The sequence below is a fragment of the Hermetia illucens genome, chromosome 4 (genome assembly GCF_905115235.1).
Source record: "Hermetia illucens chromosome 4, iHerIll2.2.curated.20191125, whole genome shotgun sequence".
Lineage (NCBI taxonomy): Eukaryota > Metazoa > Arthropoda > Insecta > Diptera > Stratiomyidae > Hermetia > Hermetia illucens.
In genome coordinates this window covers 165,640,589-165,668,415 of record NC_051852.1, presented here as the reverse complement: position 1 = coordinate 165,668,415, position 27,827 = coordinate 165,640,589, and the positions used below count along the sequence as shown (strand labels likewise).

Below are 27,827 nucleotides of genomic sequence, written 5' to 3'. Positions count from 1 at the left end.
GCAAAAGGAGGGGTGCAAATTTTTTTTTCATCAGATATAGTCATGTGGGGTATCAAATTAAAGGTCTCGATTAGTACTTTTCGAAGCCAGTCTTAGTTTTGACATTTGTTGGAAAGGTGGGGGTCATTCTCAGAAACTACCAAACTGAAAAATCTGAAAAAAATAGGGGGCTGCCACTGTATGGTGCCTGGGCTCCGAAATACCTTCCATACCGATGTACTTGCCCCTCACACATTACCAGCAAAGAAGCAGTTCCTCGCCAGTTGGATGAGGCTACTCCCAGCCTGGCCCTACGCACTCTTGGCCCGTCCGAAGACAGTTTCCAGAGGCTACCGCGAAGAGGTCGTGTGAGGACTTGCCGAATTACACAACTCTAACTTTAAGCATAATCAAACCAGGACGAGGTTATAATTATGGCTAAACACGACCCAACCTTGAAATCAATGTCGACAACTGAAAACAATGTCGTTAGAAATAAAAAGCCACGCATTTTCATCGAAATGGAATTTTTATTTGAATATAATTTATCTGGATTCATATATTTTTATTTATAATTCTTTCAGTACATGTCTAAATACCAAGGGGACAATAACAGAATACAAAAATTATCTTTAAATCAAATCATATACGTTTATATATTTATGTCAATAACTTACTTAAAAGAAAAGTCAGGATCCAAATTTATGCTACGGGTCCTAGGCCCGCACAAGGGTTTGTCCATTTTCGTTAAAAATCATATTTCCAACCAACTTCGAATCATTTTGAGGAACATACAAATAAATCCGACCCAAAAAAAGACACGTTTGCCGTGGTTGAGAGTTGACAAAAAAAATTCATTCAAGGAAAAAAAAATATTGAAGGGAGTCAGTCAAAAATCGGTGTTCCGAGGTGTTAAAAACAAAACAAAAAAATTCCAATTTCGGCATTTCTCTTCTTACTGGTGTTGGTTTCATATAATATATATTTTTTATATATATAGATACATCTTCAAAATATTTTTTTCCATTTTTGACTTTTACAATTTTTATTTAAGTTTTCTGTCAGTGTTTTATGGATTTTTAAAATTTTTTCGTCACATTTTTAGTTTTTTTCAGTTTTTTAAATATTTCTTGAACAATTTTCTTAACAGTTCAGTAGTTTTTTATGTTTTTCTTTCACAGAAATGTGGTTGGTGCAACCGAAAATGTGCGGAGAGGAATCAGTAAAGCAGAATGGAGGCTTTGTCGCTACGAATTCGAGCGAATTTCAGGGAGGTTTTTGTTTGCATGGAGGAGTATGCGATTTGTTCCGAATTGACCCCGTAAAATATGTTTCAATGTTTGTGTTTTGGCTTAGCTCGCAGCCTGCTACTTTGGGGGTATATGTATCGTAAAAGCGTTTCACTGAAAACGTCAATCCTAGCTTTTCGCTAGTAGATTCGTAGATGCAACCAGCCGACTTTGTGGGCAGAGGAGTTTTTGGCTGATTATGACGTATCTACGATTACGACTAAGAATTCGTGGAGTCCCCCTTCCCAAGCGATACGACCCCTCCAGTTTAGCAGTTTCTACGGAGCTCAACGCCCAAAATTTTAACACGAAACAATATTCGGGGCCCATGTGAACGTAGTGCCCGCTCGACAGTATGGTCAAAAGCGGGGTAAATTACCAAATATCTTATCCAAAAAAATGGGAGCGTGGTTGAGTCTTAGAAACCTCAGGACCAGGCGCTCCTTTTGGAATGAAAAGAGAACGTCCTCGTTCACATGTTTTGATAAAAATTTTAACCATCCAATCGCGTGTATATGCCCTGACTCTCCCGCCTCGATTGCACTCAACTTCAAGCTATGGATGAGATTAGCTCACCCAAATGCTTTGGTAGGAAAATTTCCAGTTACAACAAAATATTCACGTACATATTACCGGGGAAAGGCTTCTCTTCGAACATCCTCCGCTTTCAATTTCTTGAGATCAAAACCAGGATCTGAGCAAGGATCTTCTGAAGCCCCCGTTGTTTCTCTAAAAGTTTTGCGAATTCAAATTTTCCGCCTTTTTCCAAGATTATTTTCATCTGATGCATTTTCAAAAAAATCATTGCAATTGTCATCAGGAATAAATTTTTTTCAATTTTTTGAATTACATTTTCGTTTTTTATTCAGTTTTTTTTTTTCATATTTTTCTCTATGGATTTCAGTAACAAAAAAGTAGGTTCCTCGAGTAGCGTCCCCGCGTGTGTATCATTTGTTATCCAGTTGGGATTGTGAATTTTGTAAAAAGTGTGCAATATATGAAGGGTCGGAGGGTGTTTAGCATCAAAAGGGCTGCTAACCACCCTCCCGCCAGTAGTTGAAGCCGCCCCCAAGTTAAAACTTGTCAACAAAATTACTGGATAAGGATTTCAATTTCAAGAACGTGCTTTCCTATTTGCGTCGCCAATCTGTCGCCCTTCCACACGGATCCTAAATATTTCTCTCTCGAATATCTCTCTGGACGAAATCAAAGCAATCGATGCAGCAAGGCAGAACCGGGAAACCAATTAAATTCAAACATATTTCGTAACAGTTTCAAAACATTCTTTGTTTCATATAAAAAATGATAAATTGGAAATGAATTATATTAAAAACCAACAAGAAAGAAAAAATAATTGTATCAGGCTGAGAGAGAGGTCGTCACGCGAGCTGACAAACGTTAAATACTACACAGAGACAAGCATAATGCACTTATTAATCGAATGTTTTTGCCGTCACTGCGGTGGCCAATTTCTCAACTGTCGCAGTCGCCGTTGTTCGTCCCTCATAGCCTTACGCGCTCGCCATTCAATTTCGTACAGTTTTCAAAAATTCTCAGAAGCTATCCGTCCCCCGTCTTTCGGGCTGGGCTTGCCCTAAACTTTCACCGTCAATCTAAGACTTATCGTCAATTTTCAAACAAGATCGGGGGCTCATTGTTGATTTTTTTTATAGCGCAGAGAGTTCGGATTTCACTTGAATCTGTTCGAATTTATCTAACATTTTCCGTGTTGATGTGATTGCATTTGTCCTTGGGACAATTTTGTATTAAATTTGACGCTTTTGAACTCTTTGATTAATACGAATATCTACGTGAGAAGAAAACGCGAGAATATAATAGGAAATCAACGTGCGGACCCCATCACCACACAACAAATACAAAATTTAGAAAGGACATCGTAGTAGGGATTTTGGGAAGTTATCTGGCGATTCGGGTGCATCCACAGGTCGTGTTGATGCGCCCCTCGGGACACACGACCTGAATTCAAACTGTTGTTAAATTAAGACATTGACTTGGCTTTAAAGGGGAGTGAGAGATTTCAACATGGGGAAATTAAATCGGTTTTAACAGCTACAATACGATAGATAAGGGATACGGTACGATACATATACATATGGTGGAAATATAAGAGATTTTGCGACTTATTTACTCAATCTTGGTGACAGTCTGCTGCTTGGCCTGGTGGGCTTGCAACACAGCCACGGCTTCATCTACTTTGGCCTTCAGCGACGAGAGATCCTCCAACATGTGCAAAAGTTCGGCATTCTCGATCTCCAAAAGCATTCCAGTGATCTTGCCAGCCATGTTTGGATGCATACGTTCAATCAATGGGAACAATTGTTCGCCGAGGATTTGCTTCTGATCGGCTTGCGAGGCGTTTGCTAACAAACTTGCAATCAATGGTTCTGGACCTGTAGGAATACATAGAAATCAAGCATTAAAACTAGATCCAACAGGGTCGGGCACTATCATTCATTACTCACCTTTAGGATGCAATGGTTGCGACTGTGGCTGATTCTGGACCGTTTGCACTGGTGGATTGCGCATGTTCGATGTGTATTTGTAGTTCGGCTGGCGTGGTTGAGCAGCCGAAGCAACTGGCGCGGAAATCTGTCGAGTCTTAAACTGTATGTTAACGCCATCACAGGAATATTAATCTACACAAATTACCTGAATATTAGAAGCATTCGATTGTTGACCAGTGATAGCACGAGCTGGATTGCGAAGTGCTGATGCCGCAGCGGCGGCAGCGTGTGCGCCCTGAGCAGTTTGTGGAGTCGTGCGAACTGGCTGTGCTGCAGCTCCTGGACGATACTGAGCAGTTGAGCCGGCATTCGCAATGTTCGGGAATCCAGCAGAGGCTGCGGCGGCAGCGGTCTGGGCAGTTGGACGCACTTGAGTTTGCGGTGCCCATCGTGGAGTCGATCGGATTTGTGTCACCTGAGGACCGTAGAAGCGTTGTGGCTGAGGTATGGTGGGTACAAAGTAAGCAGCACTGGCGCCGCCACCTTGGAAGATCTGGCCCATTTGCTGCATGCGCATTCCAGACACATGACGGATATATTGGGCAGCCAAATGAGCCTTGCGGTCTTCCTTGCGCTGAGCGAGGGCTACGTAGAGCGGTTTCGAACCAATAATTCGTCCGTTCATCTCGGTTACAGCTCGAGTTGCCTCGTCCGCTGAATTAAAGCAAACGAAACCGAATCCTTTCGAGCGTCCCTCCTCTTCCATCATCACTTTAGCTGACGTAATCGTACCGAAAGAGGCAAACTCCTTACGAAGGCGATCATCATCAATGGTATCGTCCAAGTTCTTTACGTACAAATTGAAACCATGGAAGCTATCCTGACGTTTCTTTTTCAATTCTTCGAATTTACGTTTAAGTTCAGCTTGACGCTCGGCTTTCTTTTGGGCGCGTCCAACATATAAAGTTTTACCGTCGGTCATTTCTTTGCCGTTCAAAGCATTCACTGCCTTCTCGGCAGCTTCGGGGGTCTCGAATGCAACGAAACCAAAACCTTTCGATTTGCCATCATCTTTGATCATGACCTGGAAAATAATAATAATAAAAAAAAGTTATTTTTTGTAGAGTTGCATCGGAAGCTTACACAAAGCAATTCTATTTCCAAAACCTGGAAGTGTTACAATACCAACTTCTGCACCACAAATAATGGTCATGGGGCAGGGTAATGGTTGCAATAATTTCTCTTACAGTCTTCATTCTTAATCAAAAGAACATTTTGTATTCTTCGACCAATGGGTACAGGACTGTGTATTGTCGGTTCTTATGCATCCAAATCTAATCTAATTAGTGACAGGCCTTACTGACTCCTCGTGACGAATTCAAAAAGCAAGAAAGACCAAAAACCATGGGACCTGAAATGATAATGCTATATGTTTGCCTTAACCAACATGCGGGGCATAGCGTGTCAACCACAAATATCCACTACTGTTCTACGCCACAAAGATTTTAAAGGTGACCCACATTCGCAGGCTATTCTAGAACAATAGTTTCAATTGCATGGCATAATCTGCAGTGGAGCGGTCACCCTTTCTCAATGCGTGGCCTATTCACTGCCTCTTCTGTCTTCTCATTGAGATCATCATCAACGACGCAACACCCGGAATTAGGTCTAGGCCTGCCTTAATGAGGAACTACAGACATCCCGATTTTGCGTCGAGGTCCACCAATTCGATATCCCTAAAGGCTGCTTGGCGTAGGCCATCGTTCCATCTCAGGCAGGGTATGCCTCGCCTTCTTTTACTCTCCTCCAGATGTCTATGGATATATTCAGTCCATACGCGAAAAAAGTTCTTAATTTGGTATTGTCTCAAACCGGAATACCCCGACGATACGACCAAGACATGAAACTAGGAGCAGTGACTGTCACTTTCCGTGCGATACTGAAGAGGGGACAAAGAAATGCACGGGCGAAGAGGGGACAAATAAAATGCGCGGGCGAACAGGGGACAAATAAAATGCGCGGGCGAACAGGGGACAAATAAAATGCGCGGGCGAACAGGGGACAAATAAAATGCGCGGGCGAACAGGGGACAAATAAAATGCGCGGGCGAACAGGGGACAAATAAAATGCGCGGGCGAACAGGGGACAAATAAAATGCGCGGGCGAAGAGGGGACAAATAAAATGCGCGGGCGAACAGGGGACAAATAAAATGCGCGGGCGAACAAGGGACAAATAAAATGCGCGGGCGAACAGGGGACAAATAAAATGCGCGGGCGAACAGGGGACAAATAAAATGCGCGGGCGAACAGGGGACAAATAAAATGCGCGGGCGAACAGGGGACAAATAAAATGCGCGGGCGAACAGGGGACAAATAAAATGCGCGGGCCAAGAGGGGACAAATAAAATGCGCGGGCCAAGAGGGGACAAATGAAATGCGCGGGCGAACAGGGGACAAATAAAATGCGCGGGCGAACAGGGGACAAATAAAATGCGCGGGCGAACAGGGGACAAATAAAATGCGCGGGCGAACAGGGGACAAATAAAATGCGCGGGCGAACAGGGGACAAATAAAATGCGCGGGCGAACAGGGGACAAATAAAATGCGCGGGCGAACAGGGGACAAATAAAATGCGCGGGAGAGATGGGGACGAGTAAGATACGCAGGTGGAGGGGATGAGAAATATATGCCGGAGAAAACAATGGGGAAGACCGAAAGAAGGGATGAAGACATGCCGAAAGAAGGGATGAAGACATGCCGAAGGAGGGGATGGGATAGATATTACCTTGATCAAAAAATTCCCGGAATGATCGCCGCGTGGCGCTCTTAGCACTCGGCTGCCCTTTGTGTGTGTTGCTCAACTGTCACTGATATTGCCACCAAAGTTTGGCGTTATTTCATCAATTGTGAAAGTTACATCGAGTTGAGTACATGCGTCTGAGTTTGTTCACGATTTTTGTCAATTTTCAAAATGGATTTGAATGAGTTTGCATTAAATTGTGTTAAAAAAACGATTTCATGATAGGTAAACCTTGCAAATGCTGGGAAAGTGTTTAGGACACGATGCTTTAAAGAAAATGCCGCTTTCACGTGGCACGAACGGTTCAGAAAAGTCATGACCACAAAGCACAACTGCAGGCCATCGACATTGAAATCCGGAGAAAACGTTAGCAAAGTGAAGGAAATGTAGGACTTGAGCATTTCTTTTGGATTTGTTCAAAGCATTGTGGTGAACGATTTGGGTCTCCGTCGTGTTGCACGAACGATTCATAAAAGGTCATGAGCACAGCGGCAGGCCATCGACATTGAAATCCGGAGAAAACGTTGACAAAGTGAAGGAAATATTGCCCAAAAACCGCAAATTAACCATCAGAAAGATCGCAGCGGACTTGAGCATTTCTTTTGGATCTGTTCAAAACATTGTGGTGAGCGATTTGGGTCTCCGCCGTGTTGTCGTCAAGTCGATGCCGAAAGACGTAAGTTTCATGCAAAAGAAGGCCCATATGCACATCGCTAAAGACATGATTTTCATGGCTGATTCTGACCCAACATTCATCAAACGCATCATTACTGGAGACGTGGTTTATGAGAACGACACGCAGTCCAGACATCAGGCGAGTGAATGGCGCGCGTCGGATGAGCCGAGACCGAAGAAACCGCGTAGTTTCCAGTCAAAGAAGAAGGCGACGCTGACGGTTTTCATCGATTACCACGGTGTGGTGCATAGTCAATTCTTGTCACACTGTCACCAAGGACATGCCGAAGGAGGGGATGAGGAAATCATGCTGAGGGAGGGGGTGAGGAAATCATACTGAGGAAGGGGGTGAGGAAATCATGCTGAGGGAGGGGGTGAGGAAGACATGCCGAAGGAGGGCGGTTATGGTTACGAAAAACCGTTGTTTTTGCGCCTATTCATTTATCCGAGGCAAATTGCTGCAGGATTCACCGAAACTTTGGCTGGGTCCGGTGGCACGCGGGCTTCCTGCAGCTCCCTGCTCCAGTCCACAGCCGATCCGGCAGGATTCGTAGGCTCACCACAATAATACATAACGCCCCCTTGCCACAAAATAAACCGATCGAAAAGTCACCGCCAGCTTGAATAATTTTTTGCACAAATTCCACACATTTAAAAAATTTCAACGAGCGCGCCTCGAAGGGACATCTGGATATATAAGGAGCGCGTGCAACAGGAAGAACAGGGTCCTCCCTTCCTTAGATCCACGAGGGTGCGGTGGGCACTCCTCAACAAATTATTGTACCGAAAAATAATTAATAGCACTCAAAATAGGGGACTCAAAATTAAACCCTATGGCTCCTCCTCCTCCATACGATCTCCAGCCGCTCTGAGTATAGAATTGAAAAATCAAACTTTATCCATTGCTGTTCGACAATGAAAGAGAAGTGAAATGTAAAATCCAGTGAAGCCCGAGCTCATCAAAAAATAGCAAAATCTGGCATTCAGAACCTTTGTGTAGACAAAAAGGAAATGGCTTGAAAACGGAAATGGTATTTCCCTAACACCGAGCAACAGTGGATGTTTTGCTATTTCTTCCACTAGCATTCGTTCCGACAATGCTTCGGGGTCGTAAACAAAGGAAAATCGGAGTCAACCCGGAATCTATTCGATAAATGGCGAACAATTATTAGAAACAATTGTTAGAATTTCGAGTCCGTGTAGCGCAGAATCAGAGGACGAACTAATGTCATCATCAGCGTATTCATACGTGAGTCGAAAATATAATTTAAGCTTTTGGGTTCCATGAGTGTTGACGAAGATAGATGGATCTTAAAATTATTGCTCCCTGCTACAAATCACTTTAGGAAGCCTAGGAGTGTTACAAGACCAACTTCTGCACCACAAATAATGGTCATGGGACAGGGTAATGGTTCCAATCATTTCTCTTACAGTCTTCATTCTTAATCAAAAAAACATTTTGTATTCTTCGACCAATGGGTACAGGACTGTGTATTAAATTGCAATAATATTCCTATAATTGGTTGCCATAAACTCCCTATATGCAACATAGCATGTCAGCCACAACTACGCGTCATCGCTGAGAAGATTACACTCCTCCCCCACTGTTTTGCACAACGAAGATTCTCGGGTGACCCATTCGCAGATCATCCTGAGGCAACGGATTCTACTGCGTGGCACAATCCACAGTGGAGCTTTCGCCTTTTCTCAATGTGTGACCTATTCACTGCCACTTTCGCCTCCTCATCAAGTCGTCCACAGATACCGGGGCCATACGCCAACAAAGTTCTTCATTTACTATCTCTGACTGACGTATACTACTCCCAAACAGAGATACAGGGAGAACTTGACGCGGAACAGCTTCAACTTGATCTTGGCTTTCAGACAGTGGCATTTCCAGACTTTGAAGAAAAACTTTTTCGAAATTAATGGAGGGCAAATGGAATGGATGATCTAAACTCCACACACTACTTTCGAAGGAGTGGAAACACCATCCCACTCTCTGTTGATTAGATGTTATATATCATCGGGATACGAGAGATACGCAGGAGGAGATGAGGGAGGTACGCAGGGGGAAGAATGAGGAAAATACGCAGAAGCAGAAGATGAGGAAGATATGCAAGAGGAGCAGACGGGGAAGATATGCAAGATTAGTTGATCGGGAAGACACGCAGGAGTAGGGAATGAAGGAAGAGACGATGATGAAGATCGGGATGTCATTACGTATCCGAGAGGAAAGGACGAAGTAGCTAACTGGCTCGTGTCCCTTTAGACTCATATACTCGGCACTCACCCCAGGCTTTATGGGATGAATTTTTCTCACGCACATACCAAAGACAGTCGATAATGCGCAACGATTTTTTCCCACCATACAATTTGCACCAATGCGCCCGGAGACGAAACTCCTTTGTATAAGAGATGGGTAAGATATGCAGGAGCAGAGAATGAGCTAGATATGCAAGAGCACAAAGTGAGCTAGGTATCCAGGAGGCGCAAAAGTGCAAGATATGCACGAAGGAAAGAGTAAGATAAGAATGAGCGAGACACACAGGAAGAGATGAAGAAAATATGCACATGGAGGAAATAGATTTCCAAATGGACAGGATGAGAGTATGCAGGAGGGGAGGATATACAGGAGAAGATGAGGAAGATATGCAGGAAGCAGGGATGAGAAAGAAATTCAGAAGAGAGGAATGAGGAAGATTCAAATGCAGAAGAAAGGGATAACGAACATTAGCAGGAAGAGAAAATGAGGAGGATATGCAGGAGAACGAATAAGATGCGTATGCAGGACGATCCCCTCTCTAACCCTTTGGATAATTGCAGCGGTCAAAACACTTTAAGAAGTTACGACCACTCAAACGAGACTATTTTGCTGTTAGGCCGGCAAGATTTAATGTCCGACCCGACCCAAAAAATGTTAAGGATACGGAAGCCGAAACCAAGTGCCTTCCCTCCAATCACGCGGTCGTGCTGATACAAATGATGCGGAACGTTCGGGTCAGCCAAATGAGGCAGTAGCTCCCGAAAACACCAAGCAAGTATTGAAAATCGTGAAGGGTGACCGCAAAATGAAAGTGCGCGAGATAGCTAAGATGGTGAACATATCAACTGGTAGTGCATTTACTATTTTGCACCAAAAATTTTCTATGAAAAAGTTTTTTTTCCAAATGGCTGCCGCGTTTGCTCACAATGGAACAAAAGCAACAGTATCAATGATTCGGAGAGCTGTTTGGCACTGTTTACTCGCAATAAACAGGATTTTTTGCGTCGATATGTGACAGTGGACGAAACATGGATTCACCATTTCACTCCGGGGTCAAGTCGGCAGTCAGCTGAATGGCGTACGACCGGTGAAAGCCGCCCGAAGCGTCCAAAAACACAACAGTCGGCCGGCAAAGTGATGGCGTCCGTATTCTGGGATGCGAATGGTATAATTTTCATTGACTACCTCGAACAAGGAAAAACCATCAATAGCGACTACTACATGGTGTTATTGGATCGCTTGAAGGCCGAAATAGCGAAAAAACGCCCACACATGAAGAAGAAAATCATCTTTCATCAAGACAACGCACCGTGCCACAAGTCAATCAAAACGATGACCAAATTCAACGAATTAGGCTTCCAACTGCTTCCTCATCCTCCGTACTCGCCGGATCTGGCCCCCAGCGACTACTGGCTCTTTGCGGATCTCAAAAAGATGCTCCAGGGAAAAAGATTTGGCTCAAATGAGGAGGTGATCGCTGCTGCTGAGGTTCATTTTGAGTCAAAAGACAAGTCGTTTTACAAACATGGCTTTGAAAAGTTAGAGAAGCGTTGGAATGATTGTATTACACTTGAAGGAGATTATGTTGATGAATAATAAAGAATTTTGCCGATAAAATGTTGCTTTCATAGTTAGTCCCGGGACTTATTGAACGATGTGTTACACATTGACTGTTGCATTCACCGATATCACGGCTATGATTTCATACGTGGACCCGAAAGAAGAGTTGCTTTCTATTGCAAAGCACTTTCCCTGACAGTTTTGGTTCGATTCCTTTCTCACTTTACGGATCAGTTTGGAATTCCCACTGTCATTAAAGGCGTCGTGGACACAGTCGCCCACTACAGCTGCCGGAGTAAGAAAAAATCGATCGCCCATACCTATATTCGCAACATCCACATTTCAGCCCTGAAACCTTATATTATATGCATGAAGTAGAATCTTAGTTGCCAAGGAGGCAATTTGGAAGAGACATTTTCTTCACAACTTATGCCTGCCAGACACGTCCCAGGCAACCTGTCTGTAAAGGAACAGTCCGTACTTAACCAACGGCCGAAACGTATGTTGAACTCAGTTGGCCTGTCAGTGATCGATTGAAAAATGAGCCCGGCCAGACTTAAAGGATTAAGCAAACGGTACGTGTGTCGACTATATATATTAACTTTACGCTTCAACGACTTTTGCGGCCAGAGTTGAACTAGTACTGCCGTCTAGCTTACCGGTAACGTGTGTGGTGCTTTCAGTTCAGGACGTGGTCGAGTGGACTGTGGACTATTTGAGTATAACTGACAGGCCTATCGGATCGTGTCTGACAGGTTTTAGGCATCTACCCCTGCGCAGCCACACAAGTTGTTGAACGGGCATGCAAAGCAAGCCTAAGTCGCCGCAATTGAAAGAAAAACAAGTGATATATGCGCAACGGAAATGTTATTTGTCCTGCTCATCTTGTTGCGATGACATTCAATTGCGTTATATGCACGAAGGTTGCGAGGATGCCCGATCAGCCTACTCGTACAACAAATTACTTCCGCATTTACCTAATACTTAATCGTTCAATTTAAATAAACAAATAAAATAATGAAAATTCCAACACAACATCTGTTATTTCATGCCAATCTATCCAAATAGCACATGCCATAGAAAACTACGAAAAAAGGAGGTTAACATGTGTTAATTTTGAAGTTGTATGAAAGGTTAAGGGGATCCACTTGATAAGACCAATGTCATTACAGCATAGACAAATCCCCTATCAAAACCAATGCTTTTCGAATCAGCAGCAAACTCAATACACTTTTGGAAGCCTAGGAATGTTACAAGACCAACTTCTGCACCACAAATAATTGTCATGGGGCAGGGTAATGGTTGCAATCATTTCTCTTACAGTCTTCATTCTTAATCAAAAGAACATTTTGTATTCTTCGACCAATGGGTACAGGACTGTGTGATATTGCTTCAAACAATTTTTAAGTCACAAAACAAAGTGTTAACAAGAGTCCCTTTAAATGAAAATTAGGATGACCACATCTCACAGAAAACTTCCCTTTTTTCCATCAAATGCTTGCACATATAGATTCACTCTTTTCAAATTATTAGAAATTAATGTGTTAGTTTCTTCTGATAATCTTAGCCTTGATTGATAATTCAGAAATGAAACTTCATCTAAAACAAATGTTTCTCTCTGAACAAATCATACGAGAAAATGATGCGACAGAAAAAAAACAAGTGACTACTCTAGGGAATTTGAACGGAGAAGAAACGTATGTTGATGGTGTTATACACATTCCAGAAAAATTTTCTACAAAAATAAACATAAATCAAATACTAACCTTGTGACTTGTGATTTTTCCATATGGTTCAAACATTTCTTGCAACTTATTATCGTCAAAATCTTCACCGAAATTCTTTACATAAACGTTTGTGAAAAGTTTTGCCTTCTCGCCCAATTCCTTCTCGCGTTCCTTGCGTGGAATGAACTTGCCAACGTAGACTTTCTTTGAATTCAACAACATACCATTGACTTTTTGAATGGACATATTCGCCGCCTCCTCAGTTTCAAAATGTACAAAACCATAACCTTTTGATATGCCTTTCTCATCTTGTGCCACTTTACAACTTAGGATGTTACCAAAAGCCGAAAATGTATCGTAGATAGCTTTGTTATCAATTGATTTGTCCAGATTCTTGATGAAAACATTACCGACACCGGAACGACGCAAGGATGGATCACGTTGCGACCACATGATACGAATTGGACGATTCTTGATCACATCGAAATTCATGGTGTCGAGTGCACGTTCGGCTGGAAATATAAATACCAATTAATGTTTTATTTGGAATTACGTTCAATAATTTTTTATGTTGACGAGAAAATAGATTGCGGCGAATATTTTCACAATTAATACCCTAGTTTCCTGCAAATTTTTGAGCTATAGTTCAACATCGAAATGTGCGCCTTGAGGGTTGAAGCAGAAATAGCAAGGGCTATGGGGAACCTACTCCACAACCAGAAGACCAGCTAAAATTTGTTTCAATCCCAAAAAGAAGAGCAGATCAAAGTATGACTCAAAAAATACAGAAATTCCTATCAATGGATAGAAGTTGGATGGACGATTATAGATGAGTTCAGATATGATTCTTCTGAGAAGTACAGACCAGCAAAATGTTTACTGAAAGAATCAGGACGTGAGAATCGAACCTGTGCCGCAATACTGGATACGATAAAGAGACTGCCGCAATTTTATCAGCCTCTAGAGGAACTTTTCTTCCGCAGCAGTCGAGAAAGCTGGATGACAGTAGGAATGGTTTGCTGTGTGGACCACTGCCATTCGCGACGGCTAATACTTCTTACGACACTGAACGTCAGAACCGCATATAATAGAACTGAGACTGAAATTGTCTCAGTAGTAAAGATTGAGAAAAAGTTATCTAAAGGACAAAAGCCTGAGTTACGACACTACCGATGTCTTCGAATATCAACTGCGACTAAGTCCTATAAATACCGATTTCGGACGACACATACTTCCCAGTCTTTGCCGATGAAATTTCAACAATACCATCCGCAATGTAACTCACATGAAGTTTAACCAGGTAATACTGCGAACGCAATTATGCCTGGAAAAGCACAGCCTAAAGCTGATCCATCCGCCCTAACAAAAAACCATACCTGATGATGTTGGAAGTCTCTAAATGAATAGAAGCATGGTCGCCAGCCACGCAAGGAATTGTCGTTGCTCTGAGCAGACTAACTAATGTGGGAAAGAAGGATTCCTTTAATGGCCATGGCGAACATAATCTTACTGTATGGATTGAGCTCGGAGTATTGAAGTTGATTCTCAGTCCACGGAAAGTCGTTGCGTTTAAGAAATTTTCTGCTGACAATTTCAGACTGTCGAATGAACCACTTGGTAGGCCTAGTACTGAAGTGGATAATGACGTAAATGAACCACCAAAATATCATCCGAAACTAGACATTCGCCAAAATAAGCTTATAGTGTATATTTAGTGATCTGGCTCAGGTGCCATTGAGTGCAATTTCATGAAGCTTGCCACACCGATAACGGCGAATGTGTTGGGATTGAAAATTTTTCGTCACTTTTTGGTAGGGAAAAATTAAATTTCCTGCAGGCTGTGAAAACGGCCTTTCAATGGACTTTCGTTAGCCAGGGGTTCTGCAGTCAATTAATAACAGGTTGGGAAACCAGAAGCTGGACGCTTCAAGCATGAAAAGTTTTGTACATTCGTCCTATTAATGCATAGCACGTAATATATGCATATATTATGCGAAAATATCCACTTTCGGGTCATATTGACATTCGAAGTCTTCAATTTGTATAGAAATGACGACTTTGACCTATTATAACTTTGTTAGGAATAGTGTGGTTTCCACCAAACTTTGTGGGATCATGCTCTATATTATAACCTACATTGCTACAAAATTTCATACTGCTAGGATAAACTTAAGGGCAGGCACCATAAAGCGGTGCCTTTCTGTTTTTCAAATTCTTCGATTGGGTACGTTCTGAGAAATGACCCTTTTGCAGCCCCCTCTCCTCCCTCCCCCCTTGTGATTTAAATGTCAAACTGAAGTCAGTCTTCAATAGTACGATACTAGTCGAGACATTCATTTGATACCCCACATGCATATATTTGGTGAAAAAAAATGATACGACCCATCCCATCACCATGTATGGGGATCCCCCTAAAATCCCACGTGTAACGGTATAACTCACGGTATGCATGAGCGTTCACAGTTCCCACCAAATTTGATGTCAATAGGTGTAACCGCTTCCGAAAACAATGCGTGTGGCAGACAGTAGACCGATTTTAATAAGATTTGATTTTACACAAAACCTTAAAAAGTCTTGCATCATAAACAATGCACTATCTCATTCGCCATTTATTGCAAGCGATAAGACTTGTTTCCTGCGCTACAATTTACCGCTCCTGATGTCATTAACCTAAAAAGTGAAAAGCAATTCATTCTGACGATGATTTCAACCAAATTTCTACTATGTGAACTGAAAAGTCCCAGGATTTATTCACTAGAGAGGCGCCATTAGAAAATAAATTTCGGGAGATTCTCCTGTCAATAGTTGATGTTCCATGGCATTTCCTTCATTTGTTTACAAGATTTGAACAATCAACGAAATGAAGGCATGTTAATCCACAGTTTATCGATGGTCGATCAATGATCGTAACGTCAAATTCTGCGAGTTAGTTGGGGCCATTGACATCCAAAAGAAAGAATGGGACACATTTTGCACGATGCTTTGGACATGAAAATGTTATTGAACGTTTCATACCACAAAAGCGACATCGAAATGATGGAAAGTGGCTATACCGAGCGTATTTCCTCAAAAGCAACTATGTTTTGTCCCAAACAACGCTTCTTTTCACTAAAAATCCAACACTGAGGAAAACCAAAAGGTTCAATGCAATGGGGAACGTTATTAAATTGCTTCATGCATTCGCGTAACCTGGATGAAATGGCGTTCCACAACTAGCGTTTTTCGCGATCGAAGTATCAACGAACATCTCAAATCTAAAATTTACCACAGTGTCGTCGGCTCCGTCGCTCTCTACGGTTCTGAATTTTCGCAGACTATAAAAACGGTATCATAGTAGTAAGATGTTGGGACTAGTGGCCTTGATCCCATCCGAAGTGAGGATAACCGCGAACGATATGGGGTTACACCGGTCATGAAAAAATTGTAAGAAATGCATTTTCGATGTTATGGTCATGTAATTAGTGCTAACAAAATTAGTCGGAAAATGGAAGTCGCTGGCAGTAGCTGACCAAAAACCCGCCACAACGGTGGCTTGATACGCTGGATGGAGATTTGAAACCCTCACGACTGCATCCAGATTAAACTGGTAGAACAGAATGACACAACCGACACAAACCAACACCTTAAACTAAAGAAAAATAAGAGGGAGCTCTCTGTGTGGCCATCAGGCTTCAGTTAACAATGGCCTGCCCCAAGGGTGTATCCTGAACGAAGTGCTCTTTAACATCTACACACTCGTTGTGCTCCAATAAAGTGTGATCTTCCAGTATGCGAATGATTTCGTCATAACAGGAGACTCCAGGGAGGAAACCCGAATACGTCCTGCCTCAACAGGCACATCTCTTCACCAAACCATGTTAGTCTCAAACTGCCCTTGAAAAATCCTACATCACCTTCTCGAGGGTCCGCACAGATATATTTAGACTAAACATCAACAACATTGAATACAAACAAGTCTGGAAACCAGAAGCTGGACGCTCCAGGTATGAAAGATTTGATGCAAGAACCGGGTGGATGGGAAACCGTGGAGGCTGTTATAAACTGATCAACATGAAGAACGACATCCAAAATCCGGTTTCTTTAATGCCGAACAGAGATAGATCCGTTCCAGTTGATAACAACAGCGTGGAAAACGCCGATGATTGCGCGCTTTCCAGCACGAAAGACCTGGAAGAAGCAATGAAAATCTCAAAAAGCGCGAGGATCCGCCATTATTCCGGATAAGCTAGTGTTCCACCATTTGCCGAACAAATATCATGGCACATTCTGGAGGTCCAGTGGAGAATGAAGATCATGTCGGAGGTAGCACAGAGAAAACCCATCCTCTCGAACACTTCTTATGATAGTCTGCTAAGACTCGACATGTCAGAAAAGTTGGGACATACTATTGATTGTCACGCAAAGCAGACTTGGCATATTGATGCGCTGAGTAAATGGATCGACGACGGCTGTTGTCAGCCCTGTACTAGGAAAACCACAGCCATTTAACTAAAAGAAATTCCTATACCGATTGCAGAGATGATTCAACGAAAACCGACGGTCAAGCGCCTTGTATTGATGCTCGATTCGAAGGTGACTTCTTACGAGTAAATCAAGGCAGCAACCAACAAAGCCACGACTTGAGTTTCGGCCTTAAATTGGCTGATGGCAAACGTTGGGAGTCCTACCTTTAGCAGGGGACGCCTTTTTTTCATGAATCCAAAGCAGTCCGTTTTATTCTGTGGCATGAAGACTTGGGCTGATGATCTTAGCACGGAGATGCATTGCAATTGCTTTGTTCAAGTACACAGACGAGTTTTGGGGTTGCCTTCTGTGTTGTCCGATGATGGTCCAGCATGGTCATCAGCAATTTAGCTCCGGGATTGAACCCAAAGCATGCTGAGATTGATTATTTCTTTACCCAGCTTCTAAGCGCGGGCATGGAGATTTTCGGTGCTAATAAGATTAGAAAGGTGGATGATGCCTACCACATCTTTTTTCTTGTAGAAGCCAAAGGTTGTACCAGTTTTACGCATGATGTTCAGATTCGGCCGGTGGGGAATGTCCCTGACTTGCCGGCTCCCTAAGGTGGTGCTAGCCCAAAGTAATGTGTCAAATGAAAGTACAACTGGCAATCTGACGACTTATCATTACACAAGTCCAGCATTTAAGGGCTCGCCAAACAGAAAGAGGACTGTCCACGCCACAGTTCACCACAGACATGATGTCAAACAGCACCCGGACTGTTTAAAACTGACTAGTTTTATGAAAAAGTGATGGACTGCACACCGCTGTGAATTTTGTTTCCAAAATAATATTCGATAAAGAAGAATTTCTACTTTTTTTCAGTATCCATATTTCCTGTTCGTAGCGAACTTTGTAATTTTTCACGTATCCGTAGTCCCCCGCGGACAAAACTGATCCGCCGCGGTAAACGGCTTGCTGTTAACTAGGATGATGCAATATTCCATAATGCATAGTTCGCGATGGACAGTCCGCTTCCTGTTTGGCGAAGTTGGAAAAGTGGGGAAACAAATTACAAGAAAATGTCTACGAAATGAAGAAAATGGTACTAAACGACAGTCGAATCAAAATGAAGGTGATTGCATAGGTTATGAATATGTCAAAAAAACGTGTTGAATGAAGACTTAGGCATGAGAAAGACTTCGAGTACTATTTGGACGGGCTAAAGAGATGGTTGCATTGCTAGGAGAAATGCGTAGACTTACAAGGAGACTACGAAGAAAAATAAAAGTACGAAAAAAAGTCTTGTATCATTGTTAGATCGGAAACTTTTCATACCACCCTCGTAAACTGGGATGGATTTTATCCGGTCCGATCGCAAACAGCACACTTGCATACCGTCGAACGGGGTGTCTGGAGGTCCTTATTAAGGCAGGCCTAAACCGGATACCGGTTGTTGATGATGATACTTCGGTTGACCTCGCGAATGCCCGATGTGCGGTTAATTTAAAGGATGACTTTTTCCCTGTTCAAGACATCCGGAGTTTCGGCCGTCACAGCGAGAAGGCAAATGAAGTTACTAAACGAGATAGAGTGCTCGGACTCAGTTTTCCCTCTCCCTCCGCTTTCTCAGGTACATGGCATACGGTACGGAACACAATTCGCGCTGAATAAAATGAAGTATACAAACTAACTCCCATGGGCCAAGGCAAATTCATTGCTGGAATCTTTCATGGCATTCCTAAAAAATCCGTTTCAGGAAATATCTCAGTACAGAGGACGTGAAGACTTTGAATAGATTATTCACCAACTTTCACTATAGCAAAGCCTTCCCCGACAATATTGGGGCGATATCTTGTCGAACGATCGTCTTTCAGTGTGACAAGTTCTTGAGACATAGGACTACTGTCAACTGAACGAGAACGTCCAAATCTTTCATTAGACCTCCTCGCGACTGGCTTTTATAGCTAGACATGGCCAGGTTTAGAAGAGAAGCAATTTTTGGGGACAGATTAACCGTCTCAAACCGTTCCATGATCTTGAAGCACCTAGATATCTGGGACGACACAAAATGTCTCCACTTCCTGAGCCTTGTGAAAAACCATTACAAGACGGATCATAAGCACAAAGAGCGATCTGCTCCTGGTACGGATGGAGTTGCGTACACTTACGTTCAATGGCTTGCACACCCCGCGCCGCGGGAGGTTCTACTTGAGGCACTGACTCAACCAATTCCCTCCGGAAACTGGTTCTGATTTTAAAGAAATGAAAGACAGAACGATTTATACAATTTCAGCTTCAGACCGATCTCCCTCCTAAATGTGTTTTCTACACTGGTAAAATTCAACAGTGAAAACTAGGCTCAGTCGGTGCGTTGAGAGCTACCACACTCTCCGGACAACTGCTTGTCTCTATAGGAGACACAGGTCTACAATCTCCTGCCTCAACCAGCTTTTTTACATATCTCTACTGAGAGGAACAAAAAAACAAGTCAGGAAACCGGAAGCTAGACGCTTCAGGTATAAAAGATTTTGTGCATTTCTTTTATAACGAGATTTGAGGGTGCATTTGCCCCATTAGCATGTAGCACGTAAAATATTCATATATTATGTGAAAATATACACTTTAAAGTGATGTTGACATTCATAGCCTTGAATTTGCAGAGGAGCGACAGTTTTGACCTAGTATAACTTTGTTAGTAATGGTGCGATTTTCACCAAATTTGGCAGGATTATGCTCTATGCTGTAGTCTATATTGCTGCAAAAATTTGTGATTCTAGGGTGAACTTAAGTGGGGCTCTCCTGTTAATTACTAAAAATTATCGTATTGTACTATTATTAACTTTATTTGAACAGATATCGGTATGGAAGGTATTTCGAAGCCCAGACACCATATAGTGGCAGCAGCCTCCTGATTTTTTTCAGATTTTGCGATTGGGTCGTTTTTGAGAATGGCCCTTTTAAAGAAATGTTCACTTTCAACCCCCCGCACTTTCAACATTTCTAACAAATATCAAAACTGAGACCGGCTTCGGGAAAATACTAAACGAGACCTTTAATTTGATACTTCACATGACTATATTTGGTGAAAAAAAATTTACACCCCCTTTTGCATGTATGGGGAGCCCTCCTCCCCTTAAATTCAACGTAAAAGGACTCACCGTATGCGTGACCGTTCACAGTTCCCATCTTTCTACCAAATTTGGTGTCAATCGCTATAACAGCCTCTGAGAAAAATGAGTGTGGCGGACAGACAGACAGTAAGCCGATTTTAATAAGGTTTTGTTTTACACAAAACCTTAAAAACGCTGCGATACTTCGGTTGATCTCGTGAATTCCGGTTGCGCGGTTTATTCGAAGAACCACTTTGTTCCCTGTTCCAAGACATCTGGAGTTTCGGTCCTCTCCGCCGAGCTCCTCGCTCTGGCAAGCCATAAAGCTATCAAGTGAGAGTAACGTCGACAAAATTTACCATGATCACGGATTGCAGCCGTCACCAACTAAGTGCCGACCAACTACCTGGCGAGGAAGGATCAGCTTAAAGAGGTCCTTATCCTCTCATGTCCTGGGCATAGCGGTAATTTGTATAACTAAAAGACAAATAAGGTGGCTAAACGGGTGATCAAAGGATAGTATAGGTCCCAGGGCGAAACGTGGATTGGTACCCACGATGAGCCATAAAACCTGAGAAATGCCTGCTGAACCAACACCAACAGCTCTACTACCAAACCCTATCTCCACCTCCACGTGGTGACCGCTGGGAACTCTTTCGTAACGAAAAGCTGCAGACGGAGAAGGATGAAGGCGAGTCTCCCGCGCCTAAAAACGGGACAAACTGTACCAACTGGTCCTCCAAGTTGGGGGTTGGGTAGGGCTGACAACCATACACGGAAAACCGATGTTACGGAGCCACGAAAGGAGCCTCGGACAGGATGGACTTTACAACGACGAACCCGGCAACGACAACGGACTAACGATTTGCGCATTTTCTCATGGAACGTGCGCTCCCTGTACAGAGATAAAGCTGATGAGCAGCTAGCCGATACCCTGTCCAAATATAGGGCTGATGTAACAGCGTTACAGGAGATGCGTTGGACAGGGACCGGTTTCCTGGAGAAGAGCCGCTACACCATATATTATAGCGGTCATCCAGTAAACCATGTGTTCGGAGTAGGTTTCTTAGTCAGCCAAAAAATGAAACCTACTGTTATCGGCTTTGAAAACATAAGCGAACGGCTATGCACTCTGCGCTTGCGAGGCAAGTTTAGAAATATAAGCCTCATAAACGTTCACGCCCCTACAGAGGAGACTGCAGAGTCGGAGAAGGATACCTTCTACGAGGCAGTAGAACGAACCCTCCAAGCCTGTCCCAGATTTGATATCAAAATCATACTTGGGGATTTTAACAGCCAAGCAGGGAAGGAGCCCGTATTCAGGCAATACGTTGGCTCCCATAGCTTACACGAAAAAACAAATGATAACGGACTGCGGATTATTCAATTAGCAGGGTCACACGAAAGCTAAGCTAGCAACGGAACGGAAGAATGCTGCATATCGGGTAATGTTGCATTCTCAAAGGACGCGGACACACGCGGAGATTTATCACGAACTCCGGCGAGCGAAGAAGCGACTTCACAGACGGAAAAAGGAAGCCTGGGAAAACCAACAAGTCTGTGAACTAGAAAAGTACAGGGAGCAACCACACCAGGCGCGGAAGTTTTACCAACAAGTCAGCAGGATGAAGCCTTATACACCTCGATGCTCATCCTGCCGAGACAAAGAGGGAAATCTGATTTCCGACAGAATGGGCATATTAGAGCGATGGGTTGAGTACTTTGATGAGTTACTGAACAACCAGAACATCGGCGAGTTAGAGGTCCCGCCAACTGAAGACAACGGACAAATACTGCCACCACCAAGTTTAGGAGAAACAGTCCGTGCAATTCAGCGGCTAAAAAATCATAAGCCAGTAGCCGATGGAATTACAGCCGAATTGGTTAAATATGGAGGCGACCAGTTACATCAAATGGTTCATCAACTTGTGCTCAAGGTATGGGACAGCGAATCAATGCCTGATGATTGGCAACGAGGTATTATCTGTCTCATACATAAAAAGGGAGATATCACACAGTGCAGCAATTATAGAGGTATCACGTTGCTGGGTACCATCTATAAGATATTCTCCACTATCTTCCTAGGCCGGATAGCCCCATACGCCCAGAACATCATTGGCCCATACCAAAGAGGCTTCACTCCAGGCAAAGCAGCAACAGATCAGATTTTCTCTCTGCGACAAGCGATGGAAAAACTGTTGGAATATGGACAACAGTTGCACCATCTGTTCATCGACTTTAAATTGAGAGAGAGAGAGAGAAATTGAGATTCTTCGGTATCCCGATGAAATTAATAAGACTGACTAGGCTGACTCTGACCAATGTACGAGGCCAGATAAAAGCAGCAGGATCACTCTCAAGACCATTCGACATCAACAACGGTATACGACAAGGGATGCGCTATCATGCGTCCTCTTTAATCTGGCCCTCGAGAAAGTGATCCGTGATGCTGAGGTAAATGCAAGAGGTACGATCCTCTCCAAGTTCACCCTACTACTGGCCTATGCTGACGATATCGACATCATGAGAAGAACCACCCGAGACGTACAAACTGCATTCATCCAGATCGAGCAGGCGGCGCGAGATCTTGGGCTGCACATCAATGAAGGCAAGACAAAATATATGGTGGCAACGTCAGCACCGAAAACGAACCAGTCAACATCAAACTGTACTGGTCAAACAGGAAGAATAAAAATAGGAGAATATAACTTTGAGACCGTTGGTAATTTCTCCTATCTAGGGTCGAAAATCACAACCGATAACAGCTACGATGATGAAATCCGCGCACGATTGTTGTCAGCCAACAGAGCCTACTTCAGCTTACAAAGACTGTTCCGCTCGAAACATCTCACCATAGGGTCAAAGCTCTTACGGTACAAGGCTATGATCTTGCCAGTCCTCATGTATTCCTCGGAAACTTGGGTTCCTAGCAAGAAAAATTGCGAACTCTTGGCCGCGTTCGAGAGAAGAATCCTCCGAAGAATTTTTGGTCCCCTACATGAGGATGGACGATTCCGTAGCCTACATAACGACGAAATCTATGAGCGATACCATGACCGTCCGGTTGTGGATAAAATCCGGCTCAATACGTTACGGTGGGCGGGTCACTTAATCCGTATGGATGAGGATGATCCCACCCGGAAAGTCTATAAGGGCAATACCTATGGTAGAAAAAAAAGACGAGGCAGACCCTGCCTAAGATGGAGCAATGGCGTAGACCAGGACGCCAGACAGCTTTTAGGGATATCGAATTGGTGGACCTCGGCGCAAAACCGGCATGTCTGGAGTTCCTTATGAAGGGGGGCCTAGTCCGATATCCGGGTATTGCGCCGTTGATAATGATGATCAACAGAGTCCTCTTGGAACCCAAAAAAACCCCTCACTGTCTTAAATCCATTCGATGATAAAGTCTCATACGTGAAGACCGACCTTGCCTCACACTGTGAGAAGGAAGCCCACAAATGGGAAACCTTAGGCTTCACAATTTTGGCAACCGATGCTTCGATTGCCTTCGTGAATTCCGGATGCGCGGTTTATTCAAAGAACCACTTTGTTCCTTGATATTTCAAGATATTCGGAGTTTCGATCCTTTCAGATGAGTTATCAAGTGACGGTAAGGTCGACAAAATTTACCATCACGGATTGAAGTCCTCACCAACAAAACCCCAACCAACTACACCTGGTCGTATGACGAAACGAGAAAGGCTCGGCTTAAAGAGATCCTTGTCCTCTGATATTCTGGGCAAAGCGATAATTTTTATAACGAAAAGGCAAATGAGCTGACTGAACGAGCTAGAGTGGCTAGCCTCAGTCTTCCTTCGCCCACCGCCATTCGCGCTGAATTAAATGAGAAATAGAAACTAACTTCCATGGACCAAGGCGAATTCCTTGCCGGAATATTTAATGACATTTCTGAGAAGCCCTGGTTTCAGGAAATAACACGCGAAGACTTTGAATAGATTATTCAGAACTTTCCCTATAGAAAAACTTCCCTTGCGAACATGGGGCGATTCCTTGCGTTGTGGAATAGCTGTAACAAAAAATTATCTTTCAGTGCAACACGTTCTCGAGAAGCACATGACTGCTGTCAAATAGACCAAAACGTACAAATCTTTCATTAGATCTCGCGGCAAGCAGCTGGTCCTTATAGGTGGACATGGCCAGGTTTATAAGGGAAGCTGGAACTTTCCTGGCTTTCCTTCACTTCCTTTTTTACTCCTTTTCAGCATGCTGGCTAGCCATGATCTTGGCCTGCACCAGCGTGAGTATACCCTTTTGGACCTTAAACCACGAACTAGACAGATACCGAGGGAAACAGCCGCCGTAGCGGTCAGCAAAGGAGCAGACCCAAAAATGTTTATTCGGCGCCGATCAACAAACTTAGGCTTGCCAGAGGGTCTACCTGGAAGTGACGCCGTTACCATCAATGGTGCTCGATATGAAGCTATCTTGAGAGACCTTTTTTCCTATCATAATCTGGTCACCCAGCACTACGCTGTTTTAAGCTCATCGTGGGCAGGTTACCTGGTTTATTCGAATGACCAGTTTCATTCAGATGCGCCTTCATTGTGTATCGCGACAACCTCACCCAAACCGTATCTTCGGGAGAGAGAAGGGAGTAGAGAAATGAAACCATAGCCGCCGTTTCCCTCCGTTTATGAATGTACTTTTCCTGCATATTCCGATATTTCGGGAACCAGTTGAGCCTGTCAACGGTGCTCGACGTCTGTTCCTAGCTGGTGGGGGTAGTACAAATGGTTGCCGAAATATCGATACATGCAAGAAGGGCATATTCACTAGCGAGAGGCAAAGGTTAAGGCTAATCCTTCATTTTTTCCGATTTATAAATTAGTAAAATAAAATCCCAAGAGTATAGGGAGCGCGGCTTATTCTGCACGTTTGCATGGTTTATCGACGAGTTCGGAAATGCCACAATGATTCACGATGCAAGCCAGATTGCGTGATTCAGCCTCTAATAAGGTCCATGAACATGGCACGTTCCAATGTTTAGCTTTCGTGATTACCAAACTTGGACAGACTTTTCCCGGAAATTGCAAGGAAGACATCTTGTGGAAGTGAATACCCATTTTGTAACTTGGATGTAGCGTGAATCGTTGACTCAATGGACATCCCCTGACTGACTGAAACTCAGAAACGCACAAGCGCCATGTTCTCTGTAATTTTAGTGAACGTTTATGACTGCAGTAAATGAAAATGGAAACCAAAGCAACGAAGTATTTAGACTTCAGGGACATATGCAATCTCGAGAATAAACAAATCGATAATGGCGTGGCGACCAGACCACAATTCAGAGTCTCCATTTGCGTTCATATGAAAAAAACGCGACCCTCAATGGCGGAATTGTCCCTGAATCGACGATTTCCAGAGTCTTATCGCCATGGCACGTTCGTTTCAAAGAAATCTCTGACCAACAGACGCGCATTGTTGACATCAATTCGCTCATGGGAGCGGGGGTCGTGCGGCGCCAACGGGCTCCAGTACGGGTGGAAATTCCATTGCAACCATTTCCACGAACCGTGCCCGCGCAGTGAAAGTGCGAGCGAGACGGGCACTCCGGTCCGCCACCTAACTGCACCCGTCCCGCCGGCGAGAACGGGACCGCCTCGGCCGGTCAGCTGCAGTGCAAGTGAAACGCACGAACGGCCTAGTAACACCACTTTCGAAACTCTGAACACGTGTGCCAGATACTTTGGCCCGCGGCTGGTCGCCATGAACAACGGTTCGCTGCGCGCAGTGGAATGCAAATCGCCCGAGATTCACCGCAATCTCTGCAATGGAAAATTATCATTTTGGGGGGCACACTTACCGTCGGCTGGCTGCTGGAAGTTGACGTACGCGTAACCCAGGGATCTGCGGGTGCCCACGTCGCGGCAGACGCGAATCGACAGCACGGGCCCCGCCGTCGAGAACTTCTCGAAAAGCATCGCCTCCGTGATGTCCTGGTGCAAGTCGCCGACATACAGCGACGCCATTTGATAGTTGGGTCCCGCCGCAGGATTCATTTTCGCACTAGCTCCCGCCGCTCACTTTCCGCCAGATGAGAACTCCGATGGTGACGTGTCGACGACTGTGATCGCAGCCCCTGCACACTCCTCACGCCTCGCTAACTTCTGGAACGACGGCGACAACGACGACGCGGTTGCTGCGACGCGACGTAGTTTCAAAAAATATTCTTCACCACAGACACGAAATTCGAAACCACAAGAAACTGCAAAAGCAAAAGAAATCCATTAGTTACGGGCCCAAAACACTGGACCGCCGTCGAGGCGCGCCCCATCGCCCGCCCCCCGACAACGATCCAAGCTCGCCATAACAAAGGCATTGCTGCCTCCATTTCCGCCACCGTCCCAACGCCACTCACATTTTCCCCGGGGCCTCGATATCTAGAGCGGAAAACACGTTTCGTGGGATGCGTACACACAAAAAAATAAGAATATTTTTTGTTTTGGGTTTTTTTTCACTACTTTTTCGATTTTTTTTGCGGATTTTTATGCTGTGTTTTTAAATTTTTTTTTATTTTTTTATATTTTTTAATTAGAAAGAAATGTGGGGTTTGTTTCGCGAAATTCGCTCCACCTATACACCACACATTACCAGGGACTCTACTCGTCTGCGCTGAACGTGAAGTTGGCGATCGACTCGAGGCGGATGTCGTACCGTCGCCGGGAAATTTTACGGCGCGACTCCGAAAATGGCCGCCAAACGGGGAAATTTGAGTTCGAAAATGCACGCGGGGACTTTTAAATGCAGCCGGTGGTGAAACGCACCGTTTACAGGAATCCAACCGCCGGACGATCTCTCTTCACCTTTTCCGGCAAAATCACTTGTTCACCCCAAACACAGCTTGCTTTTGTCTTGCTCCTCCAGTTAACCACTGAAATTCGAATCTTTTTCGATGAAAAATTCTATTCCTCAGTTCAATATGTTCGTTTTTTCTTGATTTTCTCCTTGCAATGTATCCACACACTTCCTTGTTCTATCAAAGAGCCCAGTCTTCCACAAAATGCAATTTTCCTAACAAGATCGTCTGTTCTTAAACCCCGAAAAACATCAATTTATCGAATTAAAAAAAAAACACACATTTAAGTTAGTATTTTCTCAGCAAAAGCGAAATTTACAAAACACAGCTCTTTTTATCATCTAACACAGTTTTCGTTTCAACAACAGCAGCAACAATTTTCAAACGTCTTTAAACAATTACGATTATTTTCCCTTCGATATTTTCAAATTGATCGCCGATCATGTTTTGCATTTTTTTCAAAAAGTTTTTATTTTTAAAAATACTAAATCACAACAATACCATTCATGGACACACGTTCTCCCGATTGTCTCTCGTATACGTAAATATTATGAATGTTTTCAGTTTTCCCCCCTTTTGCCAATTTACCAACTATCTCCGCGACCCGTTAAATATTCCACTAACTCACGCGGGGGGGTTGGAGGAAAATTATGAAGATTTATCAAGGATTCTACCACGATTTTTTTCCAC

At 43.7% G+C, this 27,827-nt stretch overlaps 1 protein-coding gene across 2 annotated transcripts; it reads right to left on the bottom strand.

The window, feature by feature from the left end:
• Positions 1–489: 489 nt before the first annotated feature.
• Positions 490–26,961, bottom strand: LOC119654307 (polyadenylate-binding protein). 2 transcript variants are annotated; one of them, XM_038059626.1, is made up of 7 exons: positions 26,700–26,961; positions 26,145–26,546; positions 12,801–13,273; positions 3,939–4,817; positions 3,752–3,887; positions 3,418–3,679; positions 490–3,075 (listed from the first exon to the last, which is right to left on the bottom strand). In XM_038059626.1, exons 2-7 carry the CDS (start codon positions 26,338–26,340, stop codon positions 3,063–3,065), a joined length of 1,959 nt encoding a protein of 652 aa, XP_037915554.1. In that variant the 5' UTR covers positions 26,341–26,546; positions 26,700–26,961; the 3' UTR covers positions 490–3,062. The 2 variants fall into 2 exon arrangements, with proteins under 2 accessions (XP_037915554.1, XP_037915555.1); XM_038059627.1 differs by having other exon boundaries at positions 3,752–3,878.
• Positions 26,962–27,827: the final 866 nt, after the last annotated feature.

Excerpts from the sequence above, each read along its gene's own strand:
- LOC119654307 (XM_038059626.1), bottom strand. The coding sequence starts at position 26,340 with ATGAATCCTGCGGCGGGACCCAACTATCAAATGGCGTCGCTGTATGTC. Across the intron at positions 13,274-26,144 it reads CTTCCAGCAGCCAGCCGACG|CCGAACGTGCACTCGACACC; the intron begins GTAAGTGTGCCC and ends TTATATTTCCAG. Across the intron at positions 3,888-3,938 it reads CGAATGCTTCTAATATTCAG|ACTCGACAGATTTCCGCGCC; the intron begins GTAATTTGTGTA and ends ATACAGTTTAAG.